General features: G+C 43.8%; 1 protein-coding gene across 3 annotated transcripts in view; it reads right to left on the reverse strand.

Annotated features, from left to right (window-relative positions):
- DAPK1 (death associated protein kinase 1) overlaps nucleotides 1–18,333 on the reverse strand; it is a 210,174-nt gene that overhangs the window by 102,279 nt on the left and 89,562 nt on the right. For all 3 annotated transcript variants that reach the window (XM_079927571.1, XM_079927569.1, XM_079927570.1), the window contains one exon: nucleotides 2,634–2,855. In XM_079927571.1, the coding sequence (XP_079783697.1) occupies nucleotides 2,634–2,855 (222 nt within the window). The remainder of the gene's footprint in view (nucleotides 1–2,633; nucleotides 2,856–18,333) is intronic.

An 18,333-nucleotide genomic window follows, 5' to 3' on the forward strand; every position in this document is an offset into this window, starting at 1 on the left:
ACTGCGCCACCAGGGAAGCCCCTCAACTTTTATTCAAGGTCTCCACATAATGAACTGTGTAAAGCTGTGCGCCACTATCCACCTAACAGCATGGCTACAATTAGAGACAAATATTGACAATACAAAGGGTTGATGGAGCAACTGGAATGTTCATTCATTGCTGGAAGGGCTGTAAAGTGGTGAGGCCACTTTAGAACACAGTTTGGCAACTGCTCGTAGAGTTAGATGTACACTTACCACATGGCCCAGCAAACCCACTCAGTGTTATTTACCCCAAAGAAATGAAAACTTATGTTCACACACATGACTGTTTATGGTAGCTGTATGCACGATCACCAAATATTAGAAACAACCCAAATGTCCTTCAATGGGTGAGTAGATAAACAAACACCACACAAGGGAATACTATTCAGCAATAAAAAGGAGCAAACGACTCATGCACAAATCTCAAAAGCATTATGTTGAGTGAAAGAAGTCGGTCTCAAAAGATTGAATACTTTATAATCCTACTTATATAATTTTTGAAAAGACAAAACTACAGTAATAGAGAATGGCTCAGTGATTGCCAGAGAGTAGAGGGAAGAAGGTGGGTGTGACTAGAAGGGGAGAGTACAAGGGAGTTTTGGGGGCAACGGGACTATTCTGAATCCTGATTTGGGTGGTGGTTACACAAATCTATACATGTGTCAACTTTCATAGAATTACACAACCCTCCCCCAACATCAAATTTACTGTATAATAATTTTAAAAAAATTTAAATCAAGTGGTAAAAAAAATCTGTATGTTATCCATTCTATGCACAGGATAAATGCACCTAGTGGAAAATACCTACGAACTGGGAGTCAGTCAACAGAAGCTGAATCCAGAATATACACACGCAGGTGGCAGTAACTCCCCGGCATCATTTGTACATTCTGATATACAAAGGGAGCAAATTATATTCTTGACTTACTACGCGTGACCTGGTAATTCTCTGAAAACGCAAAACAGTTGTGATCTACATAATTTCTTTCCCAGGAACTTTGCATTCATGGTCTCTGACAACAGCCTTAAGGGAGGAAATTTAGGCTTAGAGATAGATGGTAAAGGATTTGCCCTGGATTTTGATCTTGGTTCTGTCTGGTTTCCAAGTCACCATATAAAGCCATAGAAAGGATTACACTCTGATTCCTGTCTTTTCTCTGCTGAACCCTGAGCAGGCCCCCTTAATCCTCCGTGCCCTTAAAACCCTGCTCTTCCTTTAAAGCAGTGGTTCTCAAGGAGGGGGTGGGGGGATGGGGAGGCGGGTAGGGGGAGAAAAGAATCTGCCCCCCAGGGGATATGTGGAAGTGTCTGGAGGCATTTTTAGCTGTGACAGCTAGGGAAGAGGATGCTATCTGGTGGGTAGAAGCCAGAGATGTTGCTAAACATCCTACAACACACAGGATGGCCCCCTGAACAAAGGATTATGCAGCCCAATATGTCACTAGTGCAGAGGTTGAGAACTTCCCAGAAACATGTATTAAACACATCCATGAGCCAGACATGTTTACGTTCTCATCTCATTTATCTCCTCAAAACCCTTTTGAGGTAGGTATTATGGACCCCAATTTATAGTTAAGAAGGTTGTTGCTCAGACGCATAAAGGTATGTGCCCAGAACCCAATGGTGAGGCAAGAGGCAGTGGGCACCCCAGGCCCTTGTGACAGCAAAGCGCAGGTCCCCATAGTGCAGTGCCCCCAAGGCTGGGCTTCCTCTGTATACCTCCCTTCACTTCCATCTCCCCTGGCCTCAAAAATCACCTCTTAGCCCTAAGAGATCTGCACATTAGGGGGAGCTGCTGGGCTGGCAGAAGGACACATCTTAATTCGAGGCTCCAGGAAATGGGTGGTTACTAAGAACCACCCAGGATTGCTCCATCCATCCCTCCCTCTGCCCTCAGGGTACTAATGTGTGTCCTCCATCCGAACAGCCCAGAGACACTCCCAGTGGCGTGTTCTTGATGACTTCCTCTCCTCTCCTCTCCAGCCAGCCCATGTTGCTGGACTCGTGACCAGGAGTGGGGCCCTCAGGCAGAGGGCCAGGGACAGGGGAACGCGTCACAGAACATCACGCTACAGTTTCCCACAATAACATCCGATGGGCAGGGTGTGCCTGAGAAAATCAGCAAAACGCTTTAAAAACAATCACTCACCCTGAGTGATTCTGGTTCACTTTTACCCTTTCATATGAGTGTTGACAGTTCCAACAGTTAAAAATGGGGTGTGGTAAGACAGAGGGAAGAGAATAGAGAAAGAAAGAGAAAAAGAGAAGTAGGAAAACAGAGGGGAGGCAGAGGAACAGCGTGACAGGAGGGAAGAACGTAAGCCTAAAACTTAACATGAAACTCAAAACGCAGACGACCTCAAGACAAACGAGGAAGAACCCCAAGATTGGGGATGCGCCTGCAGATCAAGTGGGACCACATCAACGGAAGTTGCTGCAGAATTACTCCAGATAACTGCAGCCGGCCTCACAGCGCACCACCCACTGCAGTTCTTGAACTTGGCAAAGCCAAGTCAATCCCTGACGAGGCTCCGGGGCTGGTCACTGCGCTGTCCAGCTGCCGGGAAGCCTGCAGCCCACCCTCCTCCCCACCCAGCCACAGCACTCACAGTTCCAGGATCAGGATGACGTCCGTCTTGTTCTCATAAACCTCGTGCAGGGTGATGACGTTGGGGTGCTGGATCTCCTTCAGGATGCTGACCTCCCTCTCGATATCCTCACGGCTCACGCCCCGCCGGCTGGATTTGGTCCTCCTCTTCTTGATGAATTTGGCGGCATACTGTAGACCGGTGCTTTTCTCACGGCATTTCTTCACAACTGCAAACTGCCCACTGAAGAGAGAAGGCAGAAGAGGTCCCAGGTCATTTATACATCCTTTATTGTTCACTAAAACCCAGGTTTGGGCAAGGATGTGGCCCCATGCCGGTGGTGGTGTGGGGGGGGGGGCGGCGGGGGGAGGACAACAGGATTACAAATAGGAAAGTCCAAATTGTGGGAAATTAACAAATTCACCAGAGAAATCTCTTCTATATTTCAGTTCCATTAAGCCTGTCTCTTTATGAACATTGTTGCAAAGAACAAAAATTTATTTTCTTGAATTAAATGTTATTAATTGGTAATATGCCCCCGTTTCTCTGCTCTCCTCCATCTCCCCCATTTCAGATTCAGGGGCCACAGGAAGGAGCTCCCTCCTGTCTGACCTCATTTCCTTGTTCTTATCCTGTATGTCTAGGAAAGCAAGGGATTGGGACCGACAGAAAAATATATAGGGCCCTGCCTTCAATGACATATTTCTAGCACCAATATTTGTCAACTGAAACGCTCAAAACAACAACAAACAATACAGGTATACCTCATTTTATCGTGCTTCACAGATATTTTTACAATTTGAAGGTTTCTGGCAACCCAGTATTGAGTAAGTCTGTTGGCTCCATTTTTCCAACAGCATTTGCTCACTTTGTGTCTGTGTCACATTTTGGTAATCCTTGCAATATTTCAAACTTTTTGATTATTGTTATATTTGTTATAGTTATCTGTGATCAGTGACCTTTGATGTTATCCCTGAAAAAAGATTACAACTCGCTGAAGGCTCAGATGATTGTTAGCATTTTTTGGCCATAAATTATTTTTTAACTAAGGTATCTACATTGTTTTGTTTTAGATAAAATGCTATTGCACACCTAACAGACTACGGTATAGTATAAACATACCTTTTATATGCATTGGGAAACCAAAAAATGCCTGTGACTCACTTTATTGTAATATTTGCTGCATTGCCCGTGGTCTGGAACTGAACCTGTTATGTCTCTGAGTCTGCCTGTGTATATTTTGTTCACACTTCAGGGACCGATAAGTCACATGACCTAAGTGAGACCTTTTGGAGAATGTGAGACAAAGATTTTTTCTGAGACACTTTGACCCCCCAAAACTGCTGCCAGTCATCTCATGACCACTCTTGATCTAAAGTAGAGGCAAAGCTGGTAAAAGGAAAGAAACCAGTAACACTGCAGTAACACTGTGGAATGGCTGGATCAACCTTAGCCTGAAGGTATCTGCCTTTAGATTTTTCAGCAACGTAAGCCAATAAAATTCCCTTTACCACTAAAACCAGTTTGATTTGGGTTTTTTATTTCTTGCAGAGGAAAGCATCCTAAATTCGACAGCAAGCAACCAGAGTCTCCTATCCACATATAAAAGAATATAATAACAGAGCTTGACAAAATATAGTAAAGTGACTATGTAAGCGGCTGAAATCTTGAGAAGCAAGTAGGCTACCCTGAAAGTAATGGAAGGATGCTTCCTGTGTCAATGGCGGCACCTTCACTTCCTCCCTAACACCCTAGTGCCCAGGGCCCATCCACCCATCACAGGATCTGTATATTTCTTGGCACCTTCTAGGGAACTGCTATGTGGAGAATTATCACAGTTATTTCTAGCTAGCTTTATTCTCCTCACATGAAGACAAAAGGGAGATAGAAAAATCAAATTAAGGTTAATATTTTGATGTTAAAGAATCGATACTTTAAAACGTTACTCATTTACTTTGGCAGCGGGAGGCCAGTGAAGAGAAAATACATAATGAAGGATTATTTTTACAGCAGCGTCAATTTTTTTGCATGACAGCTTATTAACACCATCTTTCCCCCTGCAGCAGGATAGCCGAGAAGCTGAAGAATAAATCACATCGGAACCCTAGCACCTATTGCCCGTAAACTCACAGCCTTCAAGAGTCATGGGATCTGTTACGACTTTATTACAACCATTTCCTGATTTCTTTGGGGAGTGAAGAACTGGGCTTTCTCTCTGGTGGGGGGGTGGGGTGGGAGGTGAGCAGCAGAGATGGGGCTTACGGAGGAAAGAGGAGAAACAGCCTGAATACAAAACAAAGTTAGTTACTGCTTTACAGAGGCCAGTGAAGTGGTGCGTGTATCCGCTCTCCTCTCAAAGACAGTACCATGTCCCCACTGAGTGCTCTCAAGGGGCCCCGGGCCAGCCCAGGACCCCCAACCCATAGCAACCCATGCTTCCAGGAGCTGGGCCTTGCACATATCTTGCAGTCACAGACACTTGTCTCGGGGGCTGTAAAGGCAGACTCAAGGCAAACTCAGTGGTTTGAATCACTGCTTTAAAAAACAAAAGCAAAGAGCCAAAAGCCTGCTGAATGCAAGCCTAAACTCAAAGACTATTCCGAATGTGTTTTCACTGCCAAATGTTCCATGCTGACCTTTTTTTTTTTAAAGTTTTGGACATTCTTTTTTTTTTTAAGCTAAACTTTAAAAAAAAAAATTATTTATTTATGGCTGCGTTGAGTCTTCGTTGCTGCGCACAAGCTTTCTCTAGTTGCGGCGAGCGGGGGCTACTCTTCATTGAGGTGTGCGGGCTTCTCATTGCAGTGGCTTCTCCTGTTGCGGAGCGCGGGCTCTAGGCACCCGGGCTCAGAAGTTGTGGCTCGCGGGCTCTAGAGCACAGGCTCAGTAGTTACGGCCCACGGGCTTAGTTGCTCCGCGGCATATGGGATCTTCCCGGACCAGGGCTCGAAGCCGTGTCCCCTGCACTGGCAGGCGGATTCTTAACCACTGCGCCACCAGGAAAACCCTTCACGTTGACCTTTGATGCTTTTAATTATGGGAAGTGAGAGCATCAGGCCTCCCAACCCTAAGGGCTGGGTTCAGGCATGGTTCTGAACGTCCTATGTGTCGAGGCCGGTAGTGTGTGCACAGATCTAAGCTGACCATGTTGCCCAGGTTTGCGGCGAAAACATCTGGAACCCATCCCCTCACCAAATCATTGATCCCCCACTCACACTTCAGGGTCCCCACGTGAGGGGTGCTGGTGGGAGAGGAGGGGCCAGCAGGTGGGAAAGGCCCCCGCGCAGGAGAGGATGTGATTCTAGCGGCCCACGGCAGCACGCTAGTGCTCTGAATAACCCTGGCTGCAGAGGGTCAGACGAGGGTGTAGAACAATTTTGGAAAACACCTTTTAGACTTATCTCAATGCTGTCTCTTTAAAGACACTTCTCCTTATTTATTGCCAATTCTTGAACAATCTGCCTCCCCACTCCCTTGCTCCAACCAGTGCTCCACCCCTGAGTCCACAGGGAACCTCATACCCCTCTGTGGTACCTGCTGTTTCCTGTTTCTTGCCCATTTCCACCCCTCCCAAGACCGTAATCCCTTCAGGACCGAGGGCTGTCGGGTGCATCTTCTATCCCCGAGGCCCTTGGTGCAGAGCCCCGCCAGGAGCCCATGCACAATGCTGATGTCCTGCTCTTGAATTCCGAATCTATAACCCTAAAAACCAGAGGTGCTAAACTGAAGCTGCCTCACTGTAATTCCATAGAGCCGTGGAGCCGCGAGGGGCTCACACTGCCTGTATTTGAATGCCTAGTAGCTGCGTACCTGTGGGCTTACTTAACCTACTTAACCACTCTGCCTCACTTTCCTTACCTGTAAAGTGGGTACAGTAGCGTGCCTACCTGGGAGGGATGTTGGGATGGAGGGAGCAGGGATAAATGAGCTAAGATGGGTCAAGTGGTTAGAACAGTTCCTGGCAATAGTAAAATCTTCAGTAACTGTGAGCCATTTTCTTCCAAAACTGGAGGATTTTTTGTTTTTTTTTTAATTTACTTTTTGGCTGCATTGGGTCTTCATTGCTGCATGCAGGCTTTCTCTAGTTGCGGCGAGCGGGGGCTACTCTTCTTTGCAGTGCACGTGCTTCTCACTGTGGTGGCTTCTCTTGCTGTGGAGCACGGGCTCTAGGCATGTGGGCTTCAGTAGTTGTGGCACGCAGGCTCAGTAGTTGTGGCTCACGGGCTCTAGAGTGCAGGCTCAGTAGTTGTGGCACACAGGCTTAGTTGCTCCGTGGCCTGTGGGATCTTCCAGGACCAGGACTCGAACCCGTGCCCCTGCATTGGCAGGCAGATTCTTAACCACTGCGCCATCAGGGAAGTCCCCCAAACTGGAGTTATTGTCATTAGCTCACGGTTGCTCAAATCTCAAAGCGCTGCAGTATTTACCCCCAAAATGTCACCTCTCAGGACTGCCTGGGGGAAGAGACCCCTAAATGGAAAAGCAACACAAAACACACACACAGCAGGGCGATACTCTGTTAAAGTATGTAAAACTGCTGCTAAATCTGGAGGCTGGCTCCAGCCTTCCAACACAGCGTCCTGTCCCCCTTCTTCTCACTGCCCCACCCCGAGGGAGAGGAGCTGCTCAGGACTCCTGGTCCCTGAAGCTGGCTGCACTCAGTGCCTGGGACGAGGATGGAGTCCCAGCTGAGCCACATGCAAGACCCACAGGGAGGGGCTTGGTGTGACTCGGTGATGCTCGTCGGGCATTTCCACAGGGCCACCTCCTCAGGCGACCAGCAGGCTGAGGACAGACTCTTCAGAGAAGACATTCTTCTCTAACACAGTGATTTGCTTTGCGAGGCCTAATTCCAGTTGGGCCGTTGGTTAACTGCTGCTGCCATCCTTCCCTGCCTGGGCACCTGGCCCCCGTCTCCCTCGCGCCCACATTCCACCCTGCATTTGGCCACACTGGGGGAAAGTCCTCTTCTCCAACATCCCCCCCCCTCAATTGAAAGACAATTTGCTTGGGATTTTTGTGGCAAGGGCTTTTAAATTGTGGGCTCCCAGAGCAACATCCTGCTCCAGCTTCCAGGGTGAGCTCTGGGCAGGAGGAGAGTAAGCACACACAGAGAAGCCAGGCCACCACTGCTGCCCACTTGGGGGACTGCTTGTCGCTCCAGCCCCTCTCCCGTGACAAACACACGAGGCTTCTCAGTGAATGACGCCCACACAGGCTGTGGTGACGGTTCCGTGGATGGGGAATGTACCTTCCTCACTAGAAAGCAAAAACTCACTGTATATTATCATTTAAACTTGACAAAACAGAGTACAGGCTACCCTCAATCTTTGTGGGATCCATATTTGTGAATTCACTTACTCCCTAAAATTTATTTTTAAACGAAAAAATCAATACTCGCAGTACTTTTGTGGTCATTTGTGGATTTGAATAGCCAGATGTGCATGCTCCCAGCTGAGCTCGGGCAAGGCCACACTCTGCCTTCCTTTTTCAGCTCTCACACTGTAAACAGTGTCCACTTTACAGTCTGTTTAGTGCCATGGTTTTTTGTTTTGTTTTGGTTTTTTTTTTAAATTGAATTTTGTGTTTTTTGTTTGTGGTTTCACTATTTAAAATGGTCCCTAAACATGGCTTTGAAGTGCCGTCCAGAAGCATGGACGCTATGGTGCACCTTACAGAGAAAACGTGTGCTAGATAAGCGGTGCTGGCTGTGAGTTCACTGTTAGTGAATCAACGATATATATTAAATAAGGTACCTTTAAAAAGAAACACACATCAAACAAGGTTATGCATTGATCTGTGGATGAAAATGTGACCAGAGGCTCACCGGTACCTAACCCTGTATGTCCTCCAGAACCAATGGTTCAGTATCCATTAATTCAGTGTTTGTGATGAATTTATAGAACATACCACAATGAGAATTAACTGTGTGTCATTTTAAAAAACTCGACTAACATTCCGTCATTTAATAACTGACAGTTTGCTGCACTAGGTACAGACAGCCACACTCATTTTAAAATGAAAACTTTCACTTCAATGTAATAAACATTTATTAAGCTCTACTGGTCAAATGAGTATAAAAAGAAGGAGACCCACCCTTGCATTAAAGAATTACCTACTTAAAAAAATGTGTTTTATACATAATCACAAATTTTATTAAAAAGAGAAAAACTTAGAGGGCAGACAGCAGAAGCAAGAAAAACTACAATCCTGCATCCTGTGGAACAAAAACCACGTTCACAGAAAGATAGACAAGGTGAAAAGGCAGAGGGCTATGTGCCAGATGTAGGAACAAGATAAAACCCCAGAAAAACAACTAAATGAAATGGAGATAGGCAATCTTCCAGAAAAAGAATTCAGAATAATAATAGTGAAGATGATACAGCACCTCGGAAAAAGAATGGAGGCAAAGATCGAGAAGATGCAAGAAATGTTTAACAAAATCTAGAAAAATTAAAGAACAAACAAACAGAGATGAACAATACAATAACTGAAATGAAAAATACACTAGAAGGAATCAATAGCAGAATAACTGAGGCAGAAGAACGGATAAGTGACCTGGAAGACAGAATGGTGGAATTCACTGCTGCAGAACAGAATAAAGAGAAAAGAATGAAAAGAAATGAAGACAGCCTAAGAGACCTCTGGGACAACATTAAACGCAACAACGTTTGCATTATAGGAGTCCCAGAAGGAGAAGAGAGAGAGAAAGGACCTGAGAAAATATTTCAAGAGATTATACTCAAAAACTTCCCTAACATGGGAAAGGAAATATCCACCCAAGTCCAGGAAGCGCAGAGAGTCCCAGGCAAGATAAACCCAAGGAGAAACACACGGAGACACATAGTAATCAAATTGGCAAAAATTAAAGACAAAGAAAAATTATTGGGCTTCCCTGGTGGTGCAGTGGTTGAGAATCTGCCTGCTAATGCAGGGGACACGGGTTTGAGCCCTGGTCTGGGAAGATCCCACATGCCACGGAGCAACTAGGCCCGTGAGCCACAACTACTGAGCCTGTGCGTCTGGAGCCTGTGATCTGCAACAAGAGAGGCCGCGATACTGAGGCCTGCGCACCACAACGAAGAGTGGCCCCCGCTTGCTACAACTAGAGAAAGCCCTCACACAGAAACGAAGACCCAACACAGCAAAAATAAATAAATAAATGACTAAACTCTTACCCCCAACATCTTGAAAAAAAAGAAAAGAAAGAAAAATTATTGAAAGCAGCAAGGGAAGAACAACAAAAAACATACAAGGGAACTCCCATAAGGTTAACAGCTGATTTCTCAGCAGACACTCTACAACCCAGAAGGGACTGGCATAATATACTTAAAGTGATGAAAGGGAAGAACCTACAACCAAGATTACTCCACCCAGCAAGGATCTCATTCAGATTCAACAGAGAAATCAAAAGCTTTACAGACAAGCAAAAGCTAAGAGAATTCAGCACCACCAAACCAGCTCTACAACAAATGCTAAAGGAACTTCTCTAAGTGGGAAACACAAGAGAAGAAAAGGACCTGCAAAACAAACCCAAAACAATTAAGAAAATGGTAATAGAACATACATATCAATAAGTACCTTAAACATGAATGGATTAAATGCTCCAACCAAAAGACACAGGCTTGCTGAATGGATACAAAAACAAGACCCATATATATGCTGTCTACAAGAGACCCACTTCAGACCTAGGGACACATACAGATTGAAAGTGAGGGGATGGAAAAAGATATTCCATGCAATTGGAAATCAAAAGAAAGCTGGAGTAGCAATACTCATATCAGATAAAATACACTTTAAAATACAGAATGTTACAAGAGACAAGGAAGGACACTCCATAATTAATGATCAGGTGATCAACCCAAAAAGAAGATATAACAATTATAAATATTATGCACCCAACATAGGAGCACCTGAATACATTAGGCAACTGCTAACAGCTATAAAAGAGGAAATCGACAGTAACACAATAATACTGGGGGACTTTAACACCTCTCTTAACACCAATGGACAGATCATCCAAACAGAAAATTAATAAGGAAACACAAGCTTTAAATGACACAATAAAGCAGATAGATTTAATTGATATTTGTAGGACGTTCCATCCAAAAACAGCAGATTACACTTTCTTCTCAAGTGCACACAGAACATTCTCCAGGATAGATCACATCTTAGGTCACAAATCAAGCCTCAGTAAATTTAAGAAAATTGAAATCATTATCAAGAATCTTTTCTGACCACAATGCTATGAGATTAGGTATCAATTACAGGGAAAAAAACCCGTAAAAAACACAAACACATGGAGGCTAAACAATATGTTACTAAATAACCAAGAAATCAAAGAGGAAATCAAAAAATACCTAGAGACAAATAACAATGAAAACACGAAGATCCAAAACCTATGGGATGCAGCAAAAGCAGTTCTAAGAGGGAAGTTGATAGCAATACAATCCTACCTCAAGAAACAACAAACATCTCAAATAAACGATCTAACATTACACCTAAAGGAACTAGAGAAAGAAGAACAAACAAAACCCAAAGTTAGTTGAAGGAAAGAAATCATAAAGATCAGAGCAAAAATAAATGAAATAGAAACAAAGAAAACAATAGTAAAGATCAATAAAACCAAAAGCTGGTTCTCTGAGGAGATAAACAAAATTGATAAACCATTAGCTAGACAAATCAAGAAAAAGAGGGAAAGGACTCAAATCATTAAAATTAGAAATGAAAAAGGAGAAGTTACAACAGACTGCAGAAATACAAAGCATCCTAAGAGACTACTACAAGCAACTCAATGCAATAAAATGGACAACCTGGAAGAAATGGACACATTCTTAGAAAGGTATAACCTTCCAAGACTGAACCAGGAAGAAATAGAAAATATGAACAGACCAATCAAAAGTAATGAAATTGAAACTGTGATTAAAAATCTTCCAACAAACAAAAGTCCAGGACCAGATGGCTTCACAGGTGAATTCTATCAAACATTTAGAGAAGAGCTAATACCCAGCCTTCTCAAACTCTTCCAAAAAATTGCAGAGGAAGGAAAACTTCCAAACTCATTCTATGAGGCCACCATCACCCTGATAACAAAACCAGACAAAGATACTACAAAAAAAAGAAAACTACAGACCATTATCACTGACGAATATAGATGCAAAAAACCTCAACAAAATACTAACAAACAGAATCCAACAACACATTAAAAGGATCATACACCATGATCAAGTGGGATTTATCCCAGGGATGAAAGGATTCTTCAATATATGAAAATCAATCAATGTGATACACCATATTAACAGATGGAAGAATAAAAACCATATGATCATCTCAATAGATGCAGTAAAAGCTTTTTACAAAATTCAACACCCATTTATGATAAAAAACTCTCCAGAAAGTGGCATAGAGGGAACTACTTCAACATAATAAAGGCCATATATGACAAATCCAGAGCAAACATCATTCTCAATGGTGAAAAACTGAAAGCATTTCCTCTATGATCAGGAACAAGACAAGGATGTCCACTCTCACTACTATTATTCAACATAGTTTTGGAAGTCCTAGCCACGGCAGTCAGGGAAGAAAAAGAAATAAAGGGAATACAAATTGGAAAAGAAGAAGTAAAACTCTCACTGTTTGCAGATGACATACTATACATAGAGAATCCTAAAGATGCTACCAGAAAACTACTAGAGCTAATCAATCAATTTGGTAAAGTTGCAGGATACAAAATTAATGCACAGAAATCTCTTGCATTGTTATACACTAACGATGAAAAATCTGAAAGAGAAATTAAGGAAACACTCCCATTTACCACTGCAACAAAAAGAATAAAATACCTAGGAATAAACCTACCTAGGGAGACAAAAGACCTGTATGCAGAAAACTATAAGACACTGATTAAAGAAATTAAAGATGATACCACAGATGGAGAGACATACCATGTTCTTGGATTGGAAGAATTAATATTGTGAAAATGACTATACTACCCAAAACCATCTACAGATTAAATGCAATCCCTATTAAATTACCAATGGCATTTTTTACAGAGCTAGAACAAAAAATCTTAAAATTTGTATGGAGACACAAAATACCCTGAATAGCCAAAGCAGTCTTGAGGGAAAAAAATGGAGCTGGAGGAATCAGACTCCCTGGCTTCAGATTATACTACAAAGCTACAGTAATCAAGACAGTATGGTACTGGCACAAAAACAGAAATATAGATCAATGGAACAGGATAGAATGCCCAGAGAAAAACCCACACACCTATGGTCAACTAATCTATGACAAAGGAGGCAAGGATATACAATGGAGAAAAGACAGCCTCTTCAATAAGTGGTGCTTGGTAAACTGGACAGCTACATGTAAAAGAATGAAATTAGAACACTCCCTAACACCATACACAAAAATAAACTCAAAAAAAAAAAAAAGAGAGAAAAACTTTAGCTAAAAGGAGCAAAGCTTCATATAAAAACACCTAACCTAATTTCCAATGTGATTTTTTTGTCTAATTTACCAATATATGTAATTTAAACAGTACCCTTGTAGTCACTCAGTGAACTGTATCCAGGATGCTATGCAAGGCATTTTACACGTATTATCTTATTAATAACCACAACTATGAGATTCACATTATCACTGTCTCTTCTATCAATGAGAAAACCAAGCCTCAAAGAGATTTTAAAAATTGCCCCAAATCATTCAGCAAGTAAATTGCATAATTGAGAAATGAATTCAAACTCAAGTGCATTTGCCTCCAAAGCTCTATTCACTGAGCACAGTTGCTGTGCTGGGCTTGTGTCCAGTTTGTCTGAGATACAAGCCACTCCCGTAAAGTCACAGACAGGACTGGAGTATCATTCAGGAAAGAGTTTTGTGAGGGCAAGGCAAAGAGAGGGGCCTTGTGGTTAAGTAAGTTTGGGCAATGCAGCCTCCTCCTCCCCACTGAAAACTCAGACAGTGTTTTAATTAGCTGAAACCATGGCTTTAACATGCTCAGAGGGGCTCTTCAATAAAAAGAGAACCCTGTTTGTATGTGTGCTTAGGAAGCATGATACTAACAATAAGAAAGAACCACAGAAGGTTCATTCTCAAGGTCAGCACACAAGGATCACACACAGTTGGGGAAGCATTTGTGTATATTTCACTGCTCATTAAAAATAAACTTATTGGGCTTCCCTGGTGGCGCAGTGGTTGAGAGTCTGCCTGCCGATGCAGGGGACACGGGTTCATGCCCCGGTCCGGGAAGATCCCACATGCCGCGGAGCGGCTGGGCCCGTGGGCCATGGCCGCTGAGCCTGCGCGTCCGGAGCCTGTGCTCCGCAACGGGAGAGGCCACAACAGTGAGAGGCCCGCATACCACAAAAAATAAATAAATAAATAAATAAATAAATAAATAAATAAACTTATTGTGGGACTTCCCTAGTGGTCCAGTGGTAAAGCCTTCCAATGCAGGGGACGCTGGTACGATCCTGGTCAGGAAACTAAGATCCAACATGCTGCAGGGCAACTGAGCCAGTGCACCTCAACTAGAGAGAGAAAACCCGCATGCCACAACTAGAGAGAAGCCCGTGCGCTGCAACAAAGAGCCCACGTGCTGCAACGAAAGAGCCTGCATACCACAATGAAGATCCCACCGTGCCACAACTAAGACCCCATGCAGCCAAAAATAATACATACATACATACATAAATAAACCTGTTGAAGTTTGTTTAATCCAGTAAGGATTTTATTTTATTTTATCTTATTTTATTTTGGCTGGGTTGGGTCTTCGTTTGCTGTGTGCGAGTGGGTGCTACCCTTTGTTGTGATGCGCGGGCTTCTTATTGCGGTGGCTTCTCTTTTTGTGGCACACAAGCTGTAGGCGTATGGGCTTCAGTAGTTGCAGCACGTGGGCTCCATAGTTGTGGCACATGGGCCCTAGAGCGCAGGCTCAGTAGTTGTGGCACTTAGTTGCTCTGCGGCATGTGGGATATTCCTGGACCAGGGATCGAACCTGTGTCCCCTGCACTGGCAGGCGAATTCTTAACCACTGCGCCACCTGGCAAGTCCCCAGGTTTTGTTTTCAAATTTATCTCTCTGTGGCAGTTTTGCTCTCACTTGGGGAAAGACTGGATGGACACACAATGTTAGAGAAAATGCTGCATTTAGAATGAAGAGCAAACTGGCTGGAGTGACAATTTTTTCTACATTATGGGTTGGTACCTACCCTAGGGGCTGACATTTTCATCATCGACCTTGATCCAGACACTACATTTGAACGAGCTCCCACCAAGGAAGGTGGGTGTGGATTCAAAAAGAGTGACTAAAACAGGGTGTAATTTTTTCTTTGATTTTAAATATGTATCTACCCAGTGCATATGACAGTTAAAATTATTTTTGGTAACTATTTATGATTGTGACTTCCCCACATTAATGCTGGAAACAGATCTGGATTAAATCAAACAGCTGATCAGTTCCATCTCTCCCCTCCTCCCAAGATTTGCAAAAAGGTTTTTAATTAACACAAAATAATTTTTACTTTTGAATTCATATATCAAGCCCGTGGCAAAATTTTAGTGCTGGTTTATGGGTCATCTATTTCTCTTGAAGAACTGCATTCTGAGAGTGGCATTGACTCAAATCCTGCTAGAATACTGAAATTACAGGTCTTATATAAGAGGTGAGGCGACAGAAAAGATTTTTCAAGGATGAGTTAACATTTGATAATAATTCACATTTATGGCAGGGGATACAAACCCCAAAGGGTTTATAGAATAAGGGAGGGAGAAGCATGTAACACTATAATATGGAAAGGGCCACAAACAGGACATAGCCACTCAGGGCCACTCCAGGCGAGAGGGTGAGGTCAGGAGGCCCAGGCTGTGTCCTGAAGGCTGGGCTCCAGCCAGGAGAGGAAGAAAGTGTGTGTTGGAGGGACGCTTCCAAGAGCAGGAAGAGCGTGACCCGAGGCAGGGGGGCATGAAAGAGCCTGCATAATATTTCTGAGGGAGGAGGAAGTGATGGGGGAGGTATGAGGGATCCCCACAATCATGGCCCTGCCCAGAGTGGAGCAATGCCAGCCCCAACTCTGCCAACAACATGGGAAAGCAGGGAACTGGCTGAGCCTCAGTTTCCACATCTGTGCAAGGGCAACGGCCTCAGTTTCCACATCTGTGCAAGGGCAACGGCAACATGAAAGGCCACTCATGTGAGTGCAGCACACCAAGCACATGTAAAGAATGAAAATTAGTATGCTGTCTCAGCTTCAGATTTCTCAAAGAAGCCAAGATGGTAGTATTTCAGAGGCTGAAAAGCAGCACCTAATTTCTTCTTGGCATTTTTCTTTCCAACATCTTTGAAATCTGAGTGTTAAGTCTCTACATTTTTTTTCCCCATTAGGACTCAACAAAGCTATTTTCATTTTGGGTGGGACCTATTTGATTTTTACCCCCTTGGTTCCTAAAGGATCTTGTGGAGTTGTTTGTATGCTGAAGTTTTAGCCTGTGGGTAGGTGATGGGAAGCAGATTGCATTTTGTAAACACGGCCTCAGCCATATCTTCTATCTCACGTGCTCTTCCGCAGTGTGGCCCTGCCTCTCCCATCATCTTGGTCCCCTGGAATCTGAGCGTTGCTTGATCACTAGAATGAGGCAGAGTTGATTCTGGGGTTTCTGCCTGGGTTGCTCAGCATGCACATTCTTTGGAGCTCCCTCTGGGAACCGAGCCACCATGCTGGGAGAAGCCCAAGCTCTTTGGAGAGGCCATGTGGATGTGTTCCCGTCAATAGCTCCAGCTGGGCTGACAGTAGCTTTAAAAGGCCAGCCGGGAGATTGGTTTAAGATGGTGGAGTGGAAGGATGTGCACTCACTCCCTCTGGCAAGAGCACTGGAATCACAACTAACTGCTGAACAATCATTGACAGAAAGACACTGGAACTCACCAAAAAAGATACCCCACATCCAAAGACAAAGGAGAAGCCAAAATGAGATGGTAGGAGGGGCGCAATCACAATAAAATAACATCCCACAACTGCTGGGTGGGTGACTCACTAACTGAAAAACACTTATACCATGGAAGTCCACCCACTGGAGTGAAGGTTCTGAGCCCCACGTCACGCTTCCCAATTTGAAGGTCCAGCAACGGGAGGAGGAATTCCTAGAGAAACAGACTTTGAACGCTAATGGGATTTGATTGTAGGACTTCTACAGGACTGGGGGAAACAGAGACTCCACTCTTGGAGGGCACACACAAAGTAGTGTGTGCATCAGGACCCAGGGGAAGGAGCAGTGACCCTATAGAAGACTGAACCAGACCTACCTGCTAGTGTTGGAGGGTCGCCTGCAGAGGTGGCAGGGGTGGCTGTGGCTCACCATGGGGACAAGGACACTGACAGCAGAAGTTCTGGGAAGTACTCCTTGGCGTGAGTCCTCCCACAGTCCACCATTAGCCCCACCAAAGAGCCGGCTAGGCTCCAGTGTTGGGTCGCCTCAGGCCAAAGAACCAACAGGGATGGAACCCAGCCCCACCCATCAGCAGACAAGCAGATTAAAGTTTTACTGAGCTCTGTCCACCACAGAAACACCCAGCTCTACCCACCACCAGTCCCTCCCATCAGGAAACTTGCACAAGGCTCTTAGATAGACTTATCCACCAGAGGACGGACATCAGAAGCAAGAAGGACTACAATCCTGCAGCCTGTGAGGAAAAAAAAAACACATTCACAGAGAGATAGACAAGATAAAAAGGCAGAGGGCTAAGTACCAGATGAAGGAACAAGACAAAATCCCAGAAACACAACTAAATGAAGTGGAGATGGGCAACTTTCCAGAAAAAGAATTCAGAATAATGATGGTGAAATGTTTCTTGTAAACAAGAAATGTTTAACAGAGATCTAGAAGAATTAAAGAACAAACACCTAGAAAAATTAAAGAACAAACAAACAGAGATGAACAATACAATAACAGAAGTGAAAAATACACTAGAAGCAATCAGCAGCAGAATAACTGAGGTAGAAGAATGGATAAGTGACCTGGAAGACAGACTGGTGGAATTCACTGCCACGGAACAGAATAGAGAAAAAAGAATGAAAAGAAATGAAGACAGCCTAAGAGACCTCTGGGACAACATTAAATGCAATAACATTCACATTATAGGGGTCCCAGAAGGAGAAGAGAGGGAGAGAAAGGACCCAAGAAAATATTTGAAGAGGTAGAGTAGAAAACTGCCTTAACATGGGAAAGAAAATAGCCACCCAAGTCCAGGAAGCGCAGAGAGTCCCAGGCAAGATAAACTCAAGGAGAAACATGCTGAGACACATAGTAGTCAAACTGACAGCAATTAAAGACAAAGAAAAATTATTGAAAGCAGCAAGGGAAAAATGACAAATAACATACAAGGGAACTCCCATAACATTAAAAGCTGATTTCTCAGCAGAAACTCTACAAGCCAGAAGGGACTGGCATGATATACTTAAAGTGATGAAAGGGAAGAACCTACAACCAAGATTACTCCACCCAGCAAGGATCTCATTCAGATTCAACAGAGAAGTCAAAAGCTTTACAGACAAGCAAAAGCTAAGAGAATTCAGCACCACCAAACCAGCTCTACAACAAATGCTAAAGGAACTTCTCTAAGTGGGAAACACAAGAGAAGAAAAGGACCTGCAAAAACAAACCCAAAACAATTAAGAAAATGGTAATAGGAACATACATATCAATAATTACCTTAAACGTGAATGGAT

This window comes from Stenella coeruleoalba (assembly GCF_951394435.1).
Source record: "Stenella coeruleoalba genome assembly, chromosome: 7".
In the NCBI taxonomy this organism is placed as follows: domain Eukaryota; kingdom Metazoa; phylum Chordata; class Mammalia; order Artiodactyla; family Delphinidae; genus Stenella; species Stenella coeruleoalba.